General features: G+C 37.2%; 1 protein-coding gene across 1 annotated transcript; it reads right to left on the bottom strand.

Moving 5' to 3' along the window:
• Positions 1-10,028: 10,028 nt before the first annotated feature.
• Positions 10,029-11,224, bottom strand: LOC147602858 (uncharacterized). Its single transcript, XM_086797211.1, has 7 exons — positions 11,119-11,224; positions 10,895-11,030; positions 10,720-10,809; positions 10,517-10,651; positions 10,347-10,415; positions 10,191-10,256; positions 10,029-10,086 (listed from the first exon to the last, which is right to left on the bottom strand). The coding sequence occupies exons 1-7, from the start codon at positions 11,222-11,224 to the stop codon at positions 10,029-10,031; spliced, it is 660 nt and encodes a 219-aa protein (XP_086653337.1).
• Between the last annotated feature and the right edge of the window lie 9,304 nt (positions 11,225-20,528).

Here is a 20,528-nt window from a genome sequence, read left to right as displayed (position 1 = left end):
ATGGATGTCGCCAAGATCCACCATATCAAAGGCTAAGGATAAAACCTTTTTTACTTGTTGCATGAAAGATATCTAGATTATTAGACACAAGTATAGTGTCATCAACATAAAGGGCCAATATCACAAAATGGTTATCCACATTACACTTGATATAAAGATTTAGATAAGAGAAGCAAGAAACAAACCCCTGAGATGTGAGAAATTGATCAATCTTGATGTACCATGATCGTGACGCTTGTTTTAGTCCATACAAAACACGGTGGAGTTGGCAAAAAAGATGCTCCTTTTTCCAAGAATCGTGAATCATTCAGGTTGCTCCATGTATATGTCCTCCTTTAAGTCTCCATTAAGAAAAGCTGTCTTAACATCCATTTGATGTATTTCCAAATCAAACTGAGTTGCAAAAGCTAGTAGTACTCGAATGCTTGTACTACGAACTACGGGTGAAAAAGTGTCATGATAGTCAATCCCTGCAATTTATGAGTATTCCTTTGCAACTAAACGAGCTTTGAATTTATCAAAGGATCCATCTGCCATTGTTTTAGTCTTGTAAACCCACTTACATTTGATAGGAGTAAGATCAAAAGGTAGATTTGTAAGAACCCATGTATCTTTTGAGATCAAAGACTCGTATTCAGCTTCCATGGCTTCCTTCCATTGTTCCTTTTGTGGAGAGGACATAGCTTCTGCATAAGTTGAAGGATCTTCACAAACAGCCAATACCTGATTAAAGGTTTCAAGATCATCATCATATAAATGATTTGCACCATCGTGATCAAGTTCAAATAGGAAGATCAACATAGATATCAAGATCTATAGCAATCTCCTTTGAAATCATAGGATGAACATCAATAGACTTGTCTCAAATATCCATCAAAAGAGTGTTGTCATCATGTAAATCATTGTCCAAAAGTAGAAAAGAAAAAGAAGTGAGTAATGTTTTTGTATCATCAGCATCATCTGTGGACCACGAACCTCCCATCAACTGCTCATTGAATATATCATCTCGACTAACAATTTCCTTTTGAGAACTTGGATCGTAAAACTTGTAACCCTTTGAGTTGTAAGAATAACCAATAAAAATAACCTTCAAACTTGAAGGTTCTTGCTTGTGTTATGTCTCTTTTGGGACATGAATATAAGCAATACACCCAAAGACTTTGAAATGTACAACAGAAGGAGTTTGGCCTGTTCAAGCTGTGATTGAAATCTTACTAGAAGGTGCAGTAGCTAGAAGATGATTTTGAACAAAAATGGCTGTCAATACTGTTTCTGTCCAAAAAGAGCGAGATAATCCAAAATGAATAAGCATACATCTGATTGCATTCAAAATTGTACGATTCTTTCGCTCTACAACTCCATTCTATTGGGGAGAATATGGAATGGTATACTCATGGTGGATGCTGTGGTTGATGCAATGATCATGAAATAAGTTGGAAATATATTCACCACCATTATCACTTCAAAGAATTTTAACTCTTAGACCAATGTGATTATCCAAGGATATTTGGTACCTCTTAAATGTGTCCAATGATTCTTTTTTATGTCGTAGCAAAAAGACATTCGTATACCGTGAGAATAATCATCAATAAAAGTAATGAAGTAACAGTAGCAAGACTTGGATGGAGGAAAGGGTCCACAAATATCAGTATGAATGAGATCCAAAAGATTATTTAAATGAATATTTGTAGACATTGGAAATGGCTTATGATGATATCTGCCTAGAGCACAGTATTCACATATCCCCATATGTGGGTGAGATTTGAGGTCCATACCTCTCTCACAAGATCATGACAATGAATATCAAGAAGCTTTGAGAAATTTGAGTGAGCAAACCGATGATGCCATAAATTATATTCTAGATCTCCTAGAGCTTTAACAACATTTGCAACATCGTCATTCAATGAAAGTTCAAAGAGATTACCATGTCGAGGAGCATGGTGCCATCCTTTTTGATGCAACACTTTGTATTATCAAATCCAACAAATAGACCAAGATCCACAAGCCGCGCAACAGAAAGTAAGGTTCTTTGTAAATCAGGAACATATAAAACTCCTCGCAGTATTTTGGTTTAGGAAGAAGCTCCCAAATACAAGTCGCCAAAATCCATTACTTGTTGCAAGTTGTATTATCAGCAAGATAAACCACTTTCTTGAGAGGAATTGGATGATAATTGTGTAACCATTGCAATTGATATGTCATGTTGCCAATAGCACCAGAATCAATAATAAAGAGAGAACCGTCACGAACATGTAGTACCTTTTCTGGAGAGACATTATAATGAACCAAATCAGCCTCTTGATGAACATTGTCTTCATCATGAGGATTTTGCTAATGAGTAGCATAAGCTTGATTTCGAGCTTCATCATAATGCCTCTTGAAGCATCGACTGGATGAATGCCTTGTGCTCCCACAATATTCACAAGTTGCAGAAGAGGAAGAACCCCTTGATAAACGAGGTTGCTTATTTGTAATATCGTGTTCTTCATCGTACTCTCGTGGCCAACATTCAGATACCAAGTGACCAGTTTTGTCACAACAATAAGAACAACGCTTTTAAGGAAATCTCAAACAAGAAGAATTACCTCCTCTTTGGAAGCCACGAGACGTAAATTGGGAGGAGAAAGAAGGGCGTTACTGAAATGGACGTCTCCGCATAGCGAAGGGTGTCTCTGATTTTGTGTACTCTTGGGAAATCATGACCGTTTCATGAGTTACCGACATTTGACGATCATGACGTTGAGAATATTCAATCAAGGAAATACATGTATGCTCAAAGTCAATTCCATCCTTGTTAGATAATATATTGATGATATTATCATATAAAGGATCCTTCACCATATCAAGAAGGTGTGTAACCAATTGAGTTCGAGGAATAGGTCCCCTGCAGACAGCAGAAAGTTGAATCATAATACATTTGAATGATTCAATGTGACTAGACATGGATGTACCTACCTTGAATTGAAGCTTGCCTAGAAGATTACGGAGATACAGAATCTATGTAATAGTTTTCTTCTCAAACATAATGATAAGATAGTCCCATATAGCATATGACGTGGATAACGGATAAACATCTAGCATGAGTGAATCGTTAAGAGCAGAAAGTATATATACCGAGATGAGCAACCTTATCACAACGAATCTAGTGTGCATGATCAATTTTCCACTGTTCAAAAATAGGACCTTGGATAATAATAACATCATTCTGAAGTGGATCAATAGGTTGAGGAGGACATGCAAGAATACCAAAAACAATATCTTCCAATTCGTCTCCTTTCAAAATTAATAGCATCTTGTATTTCCAACCACGAAATCCTTGGCCTTGGAAAAAACAAAACGTTGTCTAGAAGGAGATCCGTTAACAAGTATGGTGTTTGCCATGTCGGGTTGTGAGAACACGTACAAGATAAGATCGCAGAGCTTGCAGACCATGTACGAGATATGAGAAACATAGCTAAAAATAGGCATGCACCAGACGACGAGCATAAAGTGATCATGTAAAGAATATAATGTGAACCAAAAGACGAAATCTAAAAGTGGAAACCCATGTCTCATGCACGTAAGCAAACTTAGAGGTCCATAAAAGACAAAAATAATAATTAAAAAAAGTACCACGTTATGACGCAACTTGCACAGCAAGTTTTGTATCTAATTGTAGCTTGTACAGCAAGCATCTGTCTAAAGCTTTCACCGAAAGCTTTGACGATCAAATCCTGCTTACGACTCAGAGACAACTACCTTTTTGCTCTCACAAAGAACCTATTTTACTGTTTTAGATGTAGTTTGCCTGAACTGTACTGAGAACTCCAATTGACAAATTGTTTTGATAGGATTCACTAGCAGTGTTTTGGTTTTAAGGACGCAATTAAGAAACAATTCTAATTACAACAAGTGGAGCTATAAAATCATGCAGGCAACATATAATCAAAAAATCAATCAACCCTACACAAAACTATTACCAAAGATCAATCTTGTAAGACATGAAATCATAATCATAAATTGAACAAGAAGACGTAGATGCTTCCCTTATGATTAGAATCACTCTGATACCATGTTGAGAGAAGGAGAGAGACGAGACAAGAGACACCACATATGCTCCACAAGAATGAATCATATTAGCCACAAGTCACATATATATAGACAAGACCTAGAGTGAGTTAGGGCTAGCTATATATAGCTCCAACACTAGTCACAAGGAAATATAAACTCTTCAAAAAATAGCCCTAAGTAAGGTTATACCTAAAATCTAGTCACAAACTACTCAAATATTCTATCTTCTAGTTCTTTACCTCTAAAGTGTTTATTCTATCAATCACACAAACCAGGGTGATCATGTATAATTAAGAAGGTCAAGAGTCACTTACCGTTAAGCATGCCATATATCGACTCAGATTCTCTCATATACTCACGTATCGATTTATTTATTTAATCTCAAAGAATTTAAAGAAAAATAATAAAAAAGAGTGTTTGTGTACTTCCCTGATATATTTGATGATGTATTGATTGATTGGGAATCCATGTCTACTCTTCAGAAGTAATGAAACAGCTATTTGTAGATTTGGCAAGCCTCTCAGGTTTACCATCAGGGATGCAGCCTACAACAGATTAACTTCGTGCACAATTATAAAAAACTAGTCATGTGGATACTTAAAATTACCAAAACATATCCGGTCTACAACCTTACACGTGTGAAATCGTCAAAATCAACTATATGTAAAAGTTGACTTTATAAATAGGCCACATTTTACTTGTTTATCAAATTTCGATTTACATGTCTATATACACAATTAAAGGCTTTCTTTGAGCACACTAACTAATTGAAAACTCAATCATGAATTTTCACTTAATTTTAACACTTAGAATTTTTACCTGAAAAACTATTAAAAACCTACTGCAATTCATTACTCAAATTTGTAGCATCCAAACTTAAGATTATCTTTAATCATAACTTGGTTCAACTTAGAGGTATGTTACATCCACAACATGAACTAGGAGATGCATTTGTATGGTTAAGATATTGGTTGTTGGGAGAAACTTGTCCACTAATGTTATTGCTTCTACGGCATTTAAGCGGGCTACTTCTAAAGTGTCTTTTCTTATCTCCTTCAATAAAATCCAAGGACCACGGTACCAATCTTGTATATTGTATCCCTTATGTTGTTGGTGACGCAACCTTTTATGGGCCACAAGCAAGACAAATTGCAAGAAATTGAGCCAATCATGTGATTTGAAGTTGGAGAGCTCGTTATCCTTTGTAAATGCCCCCTTTAGGCATTGCATACATCGAGTCAAAGTATGAAACTCCAAAATGCACTTTGTAACTTGGGCTTTATCTTGTTTCATCAATACCCAAGGAGCTTTAGGTAATAGCAACTTACCATCACCTCTAGTTCGAGGCCATAAGTGTCACATACGATTATCATTTTAACAACAATGATTTAAAAAAGGTAAAAGAAAGAGATTAAAAATGGAAAGCATGATAAGTACTTACGCAAAAAAGTTTTTATATGCTAGTATCGGACCATCCAAATATTGATTTGCAAGTTTAGAATTGCGAGGCATGTACACAAAATAGATATACGTGCACCATGATACAGAGGCGTACGAGCCAACCTACGCAACTCTTTCTCTTCTCTTAAGGCCTGCTCCGTACGTTGATGGACACTGCCCATCTTGTGTGTTGTTTCTTGCTCGATATCCCTTGTGTCATGTAGGGTGTCTATCATGTCATCCATGTCTTGCTCCAAATATGTCAGAGAGTCCACCATAGTTTCTTCTTCACCCCATGAGGCTGAATAGTACTTGCTTGTGTCGTTATCCATCTAGTACTATGCTCAGGTTGAAGATCCAAGTAATCGATTTGTTGCTCATTTTGAGGACACATCGCAACACCAAGTAATGCATTTATCGTTTTTTTTACACGGTCGTTTTGCAAATCTGGTACTTGCACCGATTGCAAGGGCACAAGCATTTCTCCTCTACATTTGGGTGTCCCCGCATGTTTGTAGTGTTCACACTATCCATGACTGTAAATTTATGTTTTTTGGGAGAGGACGAACGACCCTTTATATATGAGGCCATGGTCTAGTCCGCCAAAGCTTAAATTCTAATGGGAAATGTGTCGAGGCGGGAAATTTCAAAGCTTGTATACATTTTTACAATATAATAATCTTTCATCATCAAAAAATACGTCTAAAAAATAGTCAAAAATGATGTCGGTAATTTCATCGGTAACAATTTAGACACGTATTTCGACGCATTTACCGATGTTTTTAACATCTTCTTTACCAACGCTTTTAAACGACAAAATATTTGACGCATATTCCGACATTAGAAAAATAACAGAGCCAAAATGTGGACTCTGTTTTACTCATTTTTGGCTTCCCTTCTCTTATCAGTTGTGAGTAAATCTCCATCTCCCTCCTATTTGCATGTCCTCACTCTCTCTCTCTCTCTCTCTCTCTCTCCTACATCCCTACACCCTCCTACTCTAGCATCTTGCTTCCTTCCTAATTTTTAGCAGATTAAATGTTTTAATCTCTTTTTTTGGGATTTTTTTGCTCTTTTTTTCAACCCCCTTCCCCCTGGTGAGCTAATGGTTTTCCTCTCTCTCTCTCTCTCTCTCTCAGTGTGCTACATCTCTGCACTCTCCGATGTTTCCATGTTTCTTGCTTTCATGTTTTCTTACTTTTGTAGGTTGTTTTTTGTTCTATTTTTTATTTTTTTGGGGGTTTTTTTGTAGGTCTACTATGTATCCCTAATCTCTCACAGGAAAGCCCCTTTTTTCTCTCCTTAATCTCTTCATGTTATTTTGATTTTGTGCTTTTAAAATGAAGTTGATTAGTGTGTTGATTAGTCCTAATCATAACTTGCATATCCACCATATCCATGCACATATGTAGCTAGAGGACCATACATATAGCCCGAAAATCACCCTCGGCATTACCCCCCAACCAGTTGTCCCACCTACTCTAGGAGTCATGAGCCCTGACCAATTTCAAGCTTTTATTACACAAGCCATCCTCAAGCAAGTAGCCATGGATAAAGCCTATTTTAGCCATGGCAAGCCCAGTGCAGGTCCATCGTCAACCACCACCAGGGTCACACCTACACCCATATCATCCCCTACTCAAACCCCCCCACCCTCGGACCGCCGTTCCTCTCCAACCATACTCGTGGTACACATCGTAGGGGTAGAGGTGGTTATTGTGGCGGCGGTAGTGCCATAGATGCATTTACCCTACCACGAGAGCATCCACCCATACAGAGTGTGGTCAACACCCCCATCTCATCACGTCAATCTAGTAGACGTTTTTGTAGTAGCCCTCTCCCTAATGTAAATCAGCATCTTTACACGATGGAGGAAGGGAAGGTGGTACTTGATGATGTGGGTCGTCAGGAGATGCACAGTCATGTCAGGGAACTATGCAAAATAGTATTTGCACGACACTTTAACCAAATTCTTTCACCTTCCATCAGAGAAGAAAACAAGGATTTGCAATCAACTTAAGAGCGAGTTCAAGATTGCCCCAAGTAGCAAGGAAGTGCCTAACAAGTGGATCTACGATCTCATGAGAGATTGTATGAAACACAGGAGGTCCGATGTCACCCAAGCGAAGAAAACAAGGGGAGAAAAGCCTTGGTTCATTGACCAAGAGAAATGGGATGAGGAGGTGAGGAAGCATGCCAAAAATCCTCAACGATACTCGCATTGGGAGCGAGCAGTGGCAAAGCGACTAGAGCGCATGCAGATCTCGCACCTCGAGCGTGGTGGATGGGATTCATTTTATGAGTACATTGTGAGTATCCATGCTTTCTGTAGCCTCTCATTGGTATGCCAACTAGTGTATAGTAGATTATTTTTATTTATGTTTTGTTTTCATGTATGCAGGAGGGGGTGGTTGGACGCCAGGGTACTTACTACTAAGTTGGAGGAGCGTTATGCATTCAAGCATGGCACTTATGCCTTGCTTGAGCTCATTGAGCATGACAATGAAAATATAGATCGGAACACTGTGGTTTCGGTAAGTACGTCGTACCAAATGCCAATTTCAGGTTTTTGGTAAGTTTATATATACTAATTTGTGGGTTTTACATTGTTTTTGCAGAGAGCAATACTTGAGCCTCCTCGTTGGACAGGAGCTCACAGATTGGACACCTTTTAGCTCGTGTAGTTTTAGAATAGTATAGATCTTTTTGGTTTTGGAATTGTACAAATCTTTTTTGCACCCCTTTTCAGGATGTATAGGTCACTCGCATATGTGGTGATTTTTTGATATATATCCATTTATCATATAAGTATACATATCAAATAGTTGGTATCAATGTCGCATTGTTGTTTGATACCAAGTAATGCATTTAGATACTCGGCTTGATTTTGTACATCTTTGCTTGTGGTGATAACTTAAGTGTGTCAAATTTCAGTTGAATACAACATTTTCTTCAAATCTTTAGCAAAAGGTGTATTCAGGTGTATGCAGGTATAGAATATACTTATATGAACCATTATATATATATATATATATATAATTCACTTGCATCTGTCTCGGTAAAAGCCTCGGTATCAATGTCGATAAATGTCTGCGTGTATCGGTAAAAGCATCCGTAAATGTCTACGTCCATCAGTATCTGTGTGGGTATAGGAGTCGGTAAAAGCGTGGAAATACTTTGTTTTTGGGATGGAGGTAGGTACATTGATTTCAACAGCAGGCATATCGTCATTCGTAGTATAGACGACAGTTTCGACATGGATACCGAATTTTATAAAGACTTATATTCCGATGTTTTGTTAGCGATGTTTTTTTCGACGCGGGCATAAATGCTCATGGGTTTTAAAGTGCAACTGTTTCATATTGAAAAATTGTTGGTATTTTTTTGTCCTGTAATACTGGATAAGGAAAGGTAGAGCAAGAAGCATGAGTGAGGAAGGAAGAGGAGAGAGAGTGCGTGTGTGTCTTTGTGTTTGTGGAGCTTGGAGAGGAGGGAGGAAGTTTTGGCAAGGGAGTTAGGGGTATGCCGGGGACATGGGCTAAGTGCCCAATTTATATATTTTTAATGGTGGTACAAGTGCTGATACGAGTGTTGGTTACTAGTGAAGTTACGAGCGATCATGAAAATGTTGGGATCGATGGTACATATTGTTGGTACGCTATCATTCCCTTAAACTGATTTCCACATAGATTGTCCATCCAAGTTTCACGTTTGTGAGAGACATTTGGAGTGATGCTTAGTCTCTCCTTTTCTTTTAGTAAAACAAAGCTTGTGGGTGGTCAGAAGTGTTTGACTTTGTGTAAGGGTGCATATTGTATCTTTTTCTTCTACTATCTCTTCATAAATTCATCCTTTATGCTTTTTAGGAATTTTCAAATTTGGTGATGAGAACTAGACTTCAAAGAAAGTTTGTGCATGTGATACCTTGAAAATTTTGGTTTCGGTTTTGTATACAATTTGCAAGATTTAAACCTTGCTGATTTTGAGCCTCATAAGGATGACTTTGCCCAAATTCCTTATTTTAAAGCTATGATGAATATGATTGATCCTCACAAGGATGACTTTGTCAAATTTCCTTTAGTAACCTTAACAAACATGATATTTTAGATCAAGAAGTTTTCAGTTACCTCACTGAACTAGCTTGATAACATTGAATAAATATAATATAATTCATCAAGATATAACCAATTGATTGTGGCCACGCTACCAAATCCACTATGCATAAGCAAACACGGACTGTGATCTTTCATGCTTCATTTTAAAATCTTATGTCTTGTGCATCATCAAACACCCAACTACCTGCTTACATCTTCTGCATCATCTACAGTTTTTAATCCTTTATGTCAAATATACAAGTACACCATTTCCTAATCAATAGGAGGAGGATCGTAACAGATCAAGGGTGATGATTTTCAGCATTGTCATAGTTCAATGTATTACAACAAACAGTTTCTCTGTTGTGTTGGCATACAGTCAGGTTTGTACAATTTCTTGGACAACATGCGTTCAGCTTGAGGCAAGACAATTCATGTCATTGCTTAGCAAGGTTTGTTGATAGGTGGGCCACCGCACAGATCCGAATTCCCAGGATAAAAACTGCAGCCAAAGTCATAGTTGTAAGTAGGATATCAATAATGTGTGTGTGTGTGTGTGTGAGAGAGAGAGAGAGAGAGAGAGAGAGAGGCTCAGAGATTTGTAACCTGTCGAGGTTATAGCGGCTGAAGGTTGTGGGCAAAAAACCGCTGAAGTCATTGCCGGAGACGTTGCTGGTCAGGCATAACGAGTACATATGTAACACATGGCTTAATCAAAGAAACATGCACACCTTGGAGAAAGTAGGATAACAAGGAGCTTACAAATTGACAAGGTCGATTATGCCTATGGTTGCAGCAATGGTTCCGTTAAGGCGGTTGTTGTGGAGGCGCCTGTGCAATGCGAAACCCCCATACAGAGTCACATCGACGAGTGAAAACATACAGAGGCTCATGAGTGGGAGCATAGAAATGTAACCAGGAGGAGGTCTTACAGGAACTTGAGGTTGTGGGGTTGTTCAAAGTGGTCGAACTCCTGTGGAATGGGTCCCGTGAACTGGTTGTCGTAGAGATCTACGGATCTCAGCGAGTGCAAGTTGCCAAGCTCAGAAGGGAGAGGCCCGCTCAGAAGGGTGACTGCAGTGCAGTCTTCGATGTCAAGGAATTGGAGCAGAATGAGCATCATCCAGTAAATGAAGAATTAAAATCTACATACAGATCTTGCAATGCGTCCAGGGTCCCCAACTCCGGTGCCAACGTGCCCGAGATCCCCTCGTCGCCCAGATCTCTGCAAGTTAACAGAACAAATTATCTCAAATCAGACGACTCTCTACCTCCGAATGGCAACCACAGGGCGCGGGTGTCAAACGCACAGCCTAATCACGCGATTGTTGTCGTCGCAGCTCACGTGGAACCACGTGCACGGATCCACTAGGGTCGGGTCCCAGCTCGCCAGAACGTTGTCGGGATCATCTGTGTTGCGAGCCTTGAACGCCGTCAGCGCGTCCACTGCACCATGCAAAATAACTACATTACATAACGGCAACGGCAATAGCTTATTATATGACAGCTCGCAGGTTTAGATGACTAGCCCTACTATCACTGGAACTCGCCGAAGGGAGAACACTCGCAGACGAGAGCAGCAAATATAAAAGAACGGCGCAGGCGCATTTGGAAGTGGATGATTCTGCATTCGTAGCCATCTTCAGTTCTGTAGTGAAGACGAAGAGAGTTATCCCCTTAGATTCGCATCAAGATGTTTTATATGTGCCGCGGCGCGGAGTCGGCGGACGACTCCAAGTCGGATTATTACAGTTTTGGATGGGTCTTTGAGTTTTTTGTTTTTTGTTTTCATGCTTATGCAATAAAAGGAACAAATAGATAAATTTATAGATAGCTTAGTAAGTATATTGTATTATGAAATAAATGAACCCAGCGTGGAGATAATTTATTAATTGTGAGATTAAGACTTTGTCAAGACCTCACTTAGAACTTGATTCTGAGGTGTGGATGGAAGAGAACAATCATGTACATATGATGTACCATTGTCACGTAGAAACTGGTATCCCTACATGTGGAAAGCACATGCCACCATGGACAACACCCACTAAAAGTAGCAATCAAAATTACAATGGCTACAAAGCACATAGATTTAGTCTATTTTCTGGGTAGTCAGTTTGCTACATATGAGAAGGTTACCAAAAAACTAGTCCAACTTGAGCTTTTTTTGTGTAATTAACATGACCTATTTTAGGCAAGACTTCTTGTCCAACTTAAGCTTTTTTCATGTAATTACTATGGCCTACTTTAGGCGAAACAAGTAGCAATGAATAGGCCGAAGTTGTTATCACCATACCATGTATGCAAAATGCTATTTGTTGCTCTTCATAGAAAGTTTGTTTTTTTCTTCTGCAACACATCTCATAGCATGTATGCTGATCTCACATATGTTATGGGTCCATAGTCTTTAATTATGCTAGTATGACATAGGTGATGGGTGCACACTCTTAGGTGATGGGTGCACAGTTGTTATCACCATACCATGTATGCAAAATGCTATTTGTTGCTCTTCATAGAAAGTTTGTTTTTTTCGTCTGCAACACATCTCATAGCATGTATGCTGATCTCACATATGTTATGGGTCCATAGTCTTTAATTACGTTAGTATGACATAGTTGATGGGCGCACACTCTTAAGCCGTACAGGCCTAGAGTCTTATTCATAGTGCCCCTTCCTCTTAGAATTGAGGCTTTCACTTATAAGATGTAGGAACTTGTAGTGAAAACAATGAGAATGAATCAAAAAGATAGCAAAAGCATAGACAAATATTTCAACAGGAAAACTACCAAGTATAGAACTTGAGAATGGGAATGATTGTAGAGAGCTGAAAGGGCCCTCACACATATAATGGCATGTCAAGAGATGTTAACCATGATGACAAGATCGAGGGTTATAAAGAGTGTTTTCTCGATTTTACCAAAAAAAGGGAGAACCTTGCATATGTCTCGATTTACTTTAGGAGAAAGAATAAGCAATGAATATATTGAATTTTTGACCACCATACTATGCATATGTCTCAATTTGTTTAATTTAAGAGAAAGAAGATGCCATGAATATATTGAAGTTGTGACCACCATAGTGTGCGTGCAAGGTACTAGTTGTTTCTCATTCACAGAGTGAATGTTTTGTTTATAACACATCTCCTACTCACTAGATCTATAGCATGTATGCTAGGCTAACGTAGGTTATGCGCCCACGTAGCCATGCAAGTAGTACGCTAGTCTACTAACATGTGTTACGGGTCCACACTCCTCAGCCATGCAAGCCGAGATCCTTACTCATAGTACTTGTTCACCTTAGAATGCAACCTTTGACTTGTAATAACTTGTAATGTTAGCACTAATAGGAATCAACTTACAAGATAGAAAAAGCATAGAAAAATATTTCAACATGAAAATTGCCCATTATAGAAGTGAAGAACGCGAACGATTCTTGAGGTGAAAGGGACCTAGTACATAGTGACGTGTAAAAATGTTGCTCCATAATGAGGTCAAGGACTATGAAGAAGGATTTTTCAATATTTACTTAAAAAATGAGCACCTTGCATTTGTGTTGATTTGCATGTGTTTGTGAGAAGGTCGAGCGAAGGAAGTTTCGCATGTCCACACACAAAATGCAGTTATGGGACACCTTGTCAAGAGTCTACTAATCAAAGAAACTTAAAAATGTTTTGAGATTTAAAAGAAACTTAATAAACTTGAGGACGAGGTCAAGATATATGATTAAAGACAATGCATGGAATTTCATAAGCATATAATAGAACTAAGAACTACAAGATAGATAATAGCAAAATTCAAGTTACCTTTCACCTTGATTAACAATCTACCAAAAGCATGCTCTATCTTGGTAGTAACCATAATATGGTTGGAAAATTTGATAGCAAGAAGAACAAGGAATCGCATGGAAAAGCACTACAAGAGCATCTGTGCATAGCTACATCCACAACTGCCCAACAAAATAGAATTTGGACTCTAAAATTTCTCATTCAGCTATGCATGCGGCTAAAGCCTCAGACATAATCGCTTGCATAGCCATGCAACAATTTGTGCATTAAAAAGAAAAAAGCCTAACACACGGATGAAAAATACAACATATTATAAAAACTCAAAATGCATTTTCATGAACATGCTTCATTAAAAAATACAAACATATATTGAGAATACTCAACATCATATCACTTGTTTATTGCAAATAAATGAAGCATGTACAAGGTCAAAATGTTGTTTCAAAATAGAGTGTGAGAGAAAACTAAGATAACCTTCATAAAATTACAAAAATTATATTCAAACATAATCCTCCTCCTCCTCATCGTCATCGTCTACATCACCACCACCTTCACCTTGATTCTGATCACTTTCATTCTTCTCTTACATTACATAATGAAAAATATACATATTTAATGCTAAAACACACTCATATAAATCTTCAAAGAAATTAAGTATATGCGGGATCAACTACATACCACATAGTTTTGATGAGCAATGGGCTCTATCCATGTCATCATCAGTTATTCCAACTCCCTCTTGTTTAAGCCACTCCCAAGTTTCTGCTTCAATATGACATGTGCGAGCGACCAACTATTAATTTCTATAATTATGAACATGTAACACATAAAATTAAATGTACAAAAAACATGACACATTTTTAAGAATGCATATGAAACCTCGTGTATTTGAATACAAGTTATATAACGACTTATGAATATGGCAATCCAAGATACATTTCCTTTGAACCCATATTTTATGGTGCCGTACTTCTCAATTGTGAACGGTGTGTCACCTTTTGTAGTGGGTATAAGTTCTTATCCTCCTCCACTTCTTAAATGCCTTCTTTCACTCTTTCACTAATAGCCGCCGGCATGCCTCTTCCTTCCTTCATGCATATCCTTGTGTGTGACCTCATGTTGTTCAATAATCTTATGATGCGGTCTCCATAAGCTGAGAACAACAATATGTTCATATTGCAAATAAAGGATATACAAGGTCAAAATGTTGTTTCAAAGTCGAGTATAATAAAAAATAGGCAAAATAAGATAATCTTTGTAATCCTCATAAGAACATGAAGAGTATCCTTAAAAGTAATCATCCCCCTCCTCATCGTCTTCTATATCCTCCCCATCACCACCACCTTTACCTTGACCACTTTCATTCTCCTCCAACATTACATAATGAAAAAGTATACATGTTTACTGCTAAAACATGCTCATATAAATCTTTAAAGAAATCAATTACATGTGGGATGAACTAATCAATGCATAGTTATGCCAAGCTATTTAGATGTCATCGTCTCCCTCACCACTCTCTCTTATTCAAGCCATTTTCAAGTTTTGTCTTGTATATGACATCTACGATAAGTATTCTCTCGTTCTCTTGGGGTGAGACCAACTATCATTTCCTATTATTAATTACAAATATGTAGCACATGACATTGTATGCATAGAAAACATGACACATATGTAGTACATCTAGCAAATGAGGTGGCCATATGTGATGTTATACATTTATTAGCTATTATAGATATTTCTTCTTGAACTCTTCATAAAAATCTAAAAGGGCTTTATGAGGCAAAGAGAAAGGCTAGAAATAAGCATGGTAGAGGGTTGGTTGCTGTAAGAGTCTCTCATGTATATCTCTAAAGATTTGAAATGAATAGATCCATCCATGCCAATATTCATGGACAACGATAAGGATCAATGGATTCTGTCACATGTGCAATGCATTCGGAAGATGGATGAGTCCATGTACAAAAAGGTCATTGCATTTTTTATTCTTAGCAATCTGGCATTGGATAAGTAGATTGACATATATAAGGATGTAAGAAACAGATTGATAGAGCCTTGATATTAACACAGACACATGGCATACCCATCTAGCCTAGTGGTTCTTCTAAAGGTTTATAATATTTAATGGCTTCGAGATACTCTAGAACAAGTTGAAAAGGTAGAAGAGGAAATTACAAAAGACGAATAGGATTATGCAAGGGGTTGCAACTACCAAGTAAGTAAAGATGTTTTATTTTACTAATATACATACGTTTTGATAAATTTTATAGAGATTTAAAAAAACTAACATATATAGTGTTTTGATTGTGTTGAAGGCATAATTGACTTGTGAGTACACTTCTTGGAAAATTTTCTTTAATTTTACACATTGCCTAAACTACCTTAACTGAAGGCTTCTCAATGTATTTGATTCTATTCATCTATTTAATAAGAGATAAATAATTTTAAAAAAAGAAATAAAAAATTGTAAAGTTATACGTTATAAGAGTGTCAATCTATAGCTCTAGGGTGAAAGCAAGGTAAGGTGGAACCAAAAGCTATGTCCTTGACACTACTTTTTTTTTGTGATTTAAGGTACTTAGATTACAAATCCACACATGAGGTAATGTGATTTTAAGATTTCTTATACCTTCAAAGCTCTACAAACACTCTAATAACTCTTAAATCAAGTTAAGGTGGACCACTTCAAAGGTGCTTTTTAAAATGCAAAAAAGTTGTGTAAGTGGTCCACCTTACCCTGATTTCCCCCTCTAGTTACATCTCACCTTGTCACTCCACCTAATTTGTAGATGACTTTTTTAAATCCCTTGTCTCCACACCTACCGATTGATATTGAAGGTATGAATTGTATTCAAGTTATGAAAATCAATTTATAGAAAAGAATTAATCGTCTCTAACATCAATTAAATGTTGAGCAACATATATAATTATCTATATACCTGCATCATCTTGTGCCAATCATCTAATTTAAGACCATTAAATTGATAGTTAGTATCCTTCTTCTTTGGGCTAGTAAACACACCCTTTAATTGACATTAGTGCATTATAGCCCCATTGATGTTGCAACAAAGGAATTTTTGAATTCCGGCTAGGAGAAAATGGCTAGATCCATGCTAATAGCCACGTGCATAACATGTTCATAGCCACGTTGGAGTCTACACAAAAGAAAAGGGGGGATAGAATGGAGGAGAGAAACAGATCAAACTTGCTTGTCTCTCTCCCATTATATCCCCCCTATTCACAAAAAAACTAAGATATGCATGAATAATACACATGTATATGAGAAACAATATACATTGACAATATATTATAAAAAGCTTCATTCAAAAATACAAACATATATTGAGAGAAGTCCACATCAATAAGAAGAATATGACGTTCAAGCAAGGATTGTGACTAGGGAACAATCCCAATAAAAGCAGGATAAGGCTACTCCTAAGTCTACCACCGAAGCATGGAAAACTTCCAAGAGTCAAAACAAGACACAAGGCTACGATTGTTAAAATATCATGGTTAAATAGTGTTGCCGACATTGATGACATACTTGGGTGATAGTTTCCACACTTATGCCATTGGCATGGTTAGTGAGCTTATGATTGATATGCCACCACAGGATGATAGTATGTGTGATAACCATTTTTGAGTACTAGAGTCATGGCGTAGTTATAGTGCTAACTCGAATAGTCGAGTTCACACTACGGACAAACCATTATATGTTATTATAGGAGAGTACTTTCCCTTATAGTATATACTCTTAACTTTTATTGTGTCAAGTATAGCTCAGGCAGTTCATTATGGTTGCATTTAACTATTTTTTTCCTTAAGAAGATATTATTTTCATGCGATTGTTGCAAATTAAGAAACTTCTACTCACAAAATGAGAAAACTAAATTTAAATTTCAAATCTTAAGCATTGTAATACCCCCAATAAGGCTTTTTTCGGGATAGAAACGGGTAATCGAAGTGGCCTAAATCAACCCGTGGAATTTTGAAATCTGGCAGGCTTCAAACCCAAATTTTGCAGCATTCCACGTGCCCAAATGACGGATGGAAAGGGCCCACGAGATCTAGAGGCAATCTCAAACAATTTCCCAAAAGCAATCCTGACGGCTGAACGGATGCCCTAGGCACGTGTGGTGGTCCCTGCCACCCATGACCCCTGCCCAGGTGATATACGATGCCTATGAACACCTTTCTTAAACTCTGGAGAGCTCAATTCTGGCCAAATTATGCATGCATGTATCCACTGTTGGACTATATATAGCTCACCCTAGCTTGACCTAGATCTCACCTATATATACCTATGCACCATTAATAGTATACACTACTTTGGGAGCGATGTCTCGTGTACCTGTCTTTTTCTCTTGATCATTTTCTCTTGCTATCAACATGGTATCAGAGCGAGTTACCCCTTCAATGCAAAAGATTGGTTTGAACAATTTTGAACGTTTTCTCTTGATCTCAACATGATATCAAAGCGAGTTACCCCTTCAATGCAGAAGATTGGTCTGAACAATTTTGAACGTTTTTGTTTTGTAGTAATCTATGATTTTTTAGGTTTCTTTCAGCAAAAATATATGTTTATGTGTGTAAGTATATATTATTTTGCATGAAATATCACTTTTTTTCTTGTTGTGTATTAAAACAAGTTATAGGATTTTGAGCCCCTAAGCTTGTCGAAAAATTTTGAGGGCCTTCTCGTCCAAATTCGAAGATTCGCCCGATAAATATGATCTTATATCGTATTTTTTGACAAATAAGATCTTATATTGTATTTGTCGTGAACTTGAAATCGTAGAGACGCTCGTGCCCTCAATTTTGAATCAAAAAACTTTGAAAATAGAGTTACAGGGCAAAAGTTATTATTGCTTTTATGTTATGTAGATTTTTGGTATTCTAGTAGACACACCGTCACGTTGAAGTAATTTCCTCAACTTTTTGTTGATTATTTTTTGCCTTGGATCGCTATTTTTCGCGACCGCATGGCCTTTTACATATTCATTTTGGACACTTTTTCCTATTTTTCAACATATTAATATTTACATCCCGAAAAGCATTAACACTACTATTTTGTGACGTTAGTTTTTATTATCAAGACTTTTTGTTGCCTCATATATTCTCTACGTCTCGAAAAGCATCAACACTGCTTATTTGGTGACATTTGTTTTTCTTCATTGCGCTATCTCCATGGCGACGAATATTGCTATATTGATGGTTATCTTTTCGGTTAGCGCTCTATTCCTATTTCTCAAGGCCATGGTTTTCCTAGTTGAAAGGCAAAGATGACTTTGATTCTTGAAGGTGATGATATTTTTGATATGTCCTCAGTGACCTGTTGATGTTGCTCATTGACTTATTACTGATGGGCAATTATTTATTGATTGGTAAATACTTTCATATCCGAATGGACAAAGAAAGATAAGGTTGCTAGAGGGTATATTTTGTCTGCTCTTCATGATTCTCTTATGTTGGATGTATTTAATCTTCCCACTTTTCCAACGATATTTGAAAATATCTTATTTATACTTTTGAGAAAAAATTTATCCGAAACTCTTCATCTTCGTAATATGTTCGACGGGTTGGATTAAAAAATTTCTACTTCTATCACTTCTCATATTGAATCATTTAAATAAATTGTTAATCATTTTGTTGCTTAGCTTCTTTACATTATCAAAGATAAAAAATATGATAATATTGTTATGATTCTTTTTAACAAAGATGGATTGATTTTGATAGTTCTTGCATATCTCTTATTGAATATTCATAACCTAAGGAAGGACGTACAGATCCCTCTTCAGATGCTCTTCTTATATGTCACTTAGATTATTCAAAGGCTACCCTTCTTACCTCCAAAAAGCGCCCCTTTTCTTAGTTCCCTCGTGGTGGACATCGCTTCTCTCATGGAGGATGCTCTAATCAAAAATATTATTCTAGTAGGTATTGCAATTATTGTCACAAAAATGGACATGATGAATCTGATTACTTTGCCAAATTATATGATGAAAAACATGGGTTCTCTCGATCTAATAAGAGATCAACATGTACATATTGTGGTCCTACAAATCATCCCACTTCTCAATTTCTAAAGAGAAAGTACGATTATGAATGTAATCAAGCTTATGCTATCGATAACTCTCATGATGATGTTGATCACGAAAAGGAGAATTATGTTAACCACCATATTTCATCCAATCAAGTGCTTCTTGTTCATGCTGGTGCTACATTTATAGTGGGTTCTAGTGCCACAGGTAACATGACATATCAACCACAATGGCTTCATAATTATCTGTAACGTACTCATATGTACATATTTTTGGGTCCATTTGACTCGGCGATTTTTAGCATCTATATTTAATGTTAAGAAGTAGAAAATACTTAGAGGACATAAAATATTAAGTTTGGTTACAAATTTAGTAATTTAGATATGTCAATTTTGGGACTTTTTATGCATGTTTTGTGATTTCTATTCTATACTTAACCATGTTAGATAAAGTATAAGAGGGTCATAGTGAGTATTTTAGCCTAAAGAAAACTCATATGGGGGTTTACATAGTAAATATAACCAAATGAGACGGGGCTCAAATACCAAATCGGCCCTTAATTTTCAGTAATAAACGGCCTTGCATGAGGGTGTAGATAACTTTATTTGTCAAATAGAAGTATTCAAGAAAGTTAGTTCATCAGAGGACGAACAAAGTCTGTGTTTAAATAATTGGGAGATTTCGCATGGGGTGGCTGGTATTGGCAAAACGAATCCGCCCCCACCACTTTCCAGTTCAAGTTTTTTGGTTCGAGTTTATGTTTTTTAGAAGGTACTTTCTTTCTTTGACGATTTTGTGCATGATAATATATTGATTCCCATGGGTTGTTTTTTTAGGGCTTCTTCCAGAGCCTTGAGGATTTTTGTGCAAGAGAGAGAGAGAGAGAGATTTTTGAGATTCGGGGCAGTCGTCCTTAGACAGGGAACGCCGAACTCAGGCCAGCTCTCCTTAGACAGGGAACGCTGGATAGAGAACATGATTCATGCCCTTTGGGAGCCATTTGGTAGAACCCATAGTGGATGAGATTTACAAGAGGCATACCCGGGATAGCCGCAACGTCCAACATGGTGGTTGGGTCGACACACGTCAAAGAAAGGCCCTATTGAGTAGATCTTTTGTTGGGGT

This window comes from Cibotium barometz, chromosome 65, assembly GCF_041138505.1.
Source record: "Cibotium barometz isolate CiBa-2024 chromosome 65, ASM4113850v1, whole genome shotgun sequence".
NCBI classification, from domain to species: domain Eukaryota; kingdom Viridiplantae; phylum Streptophyta; class Polypodiopsida; order Cyatheales; family Cibotiaceae; genus Cibotium; species Cibotium barometz.
Note: the sequence above shows the minus strand (reverse complement) of the source record. Positions and strands in the feature narration are given on the sequence as shown.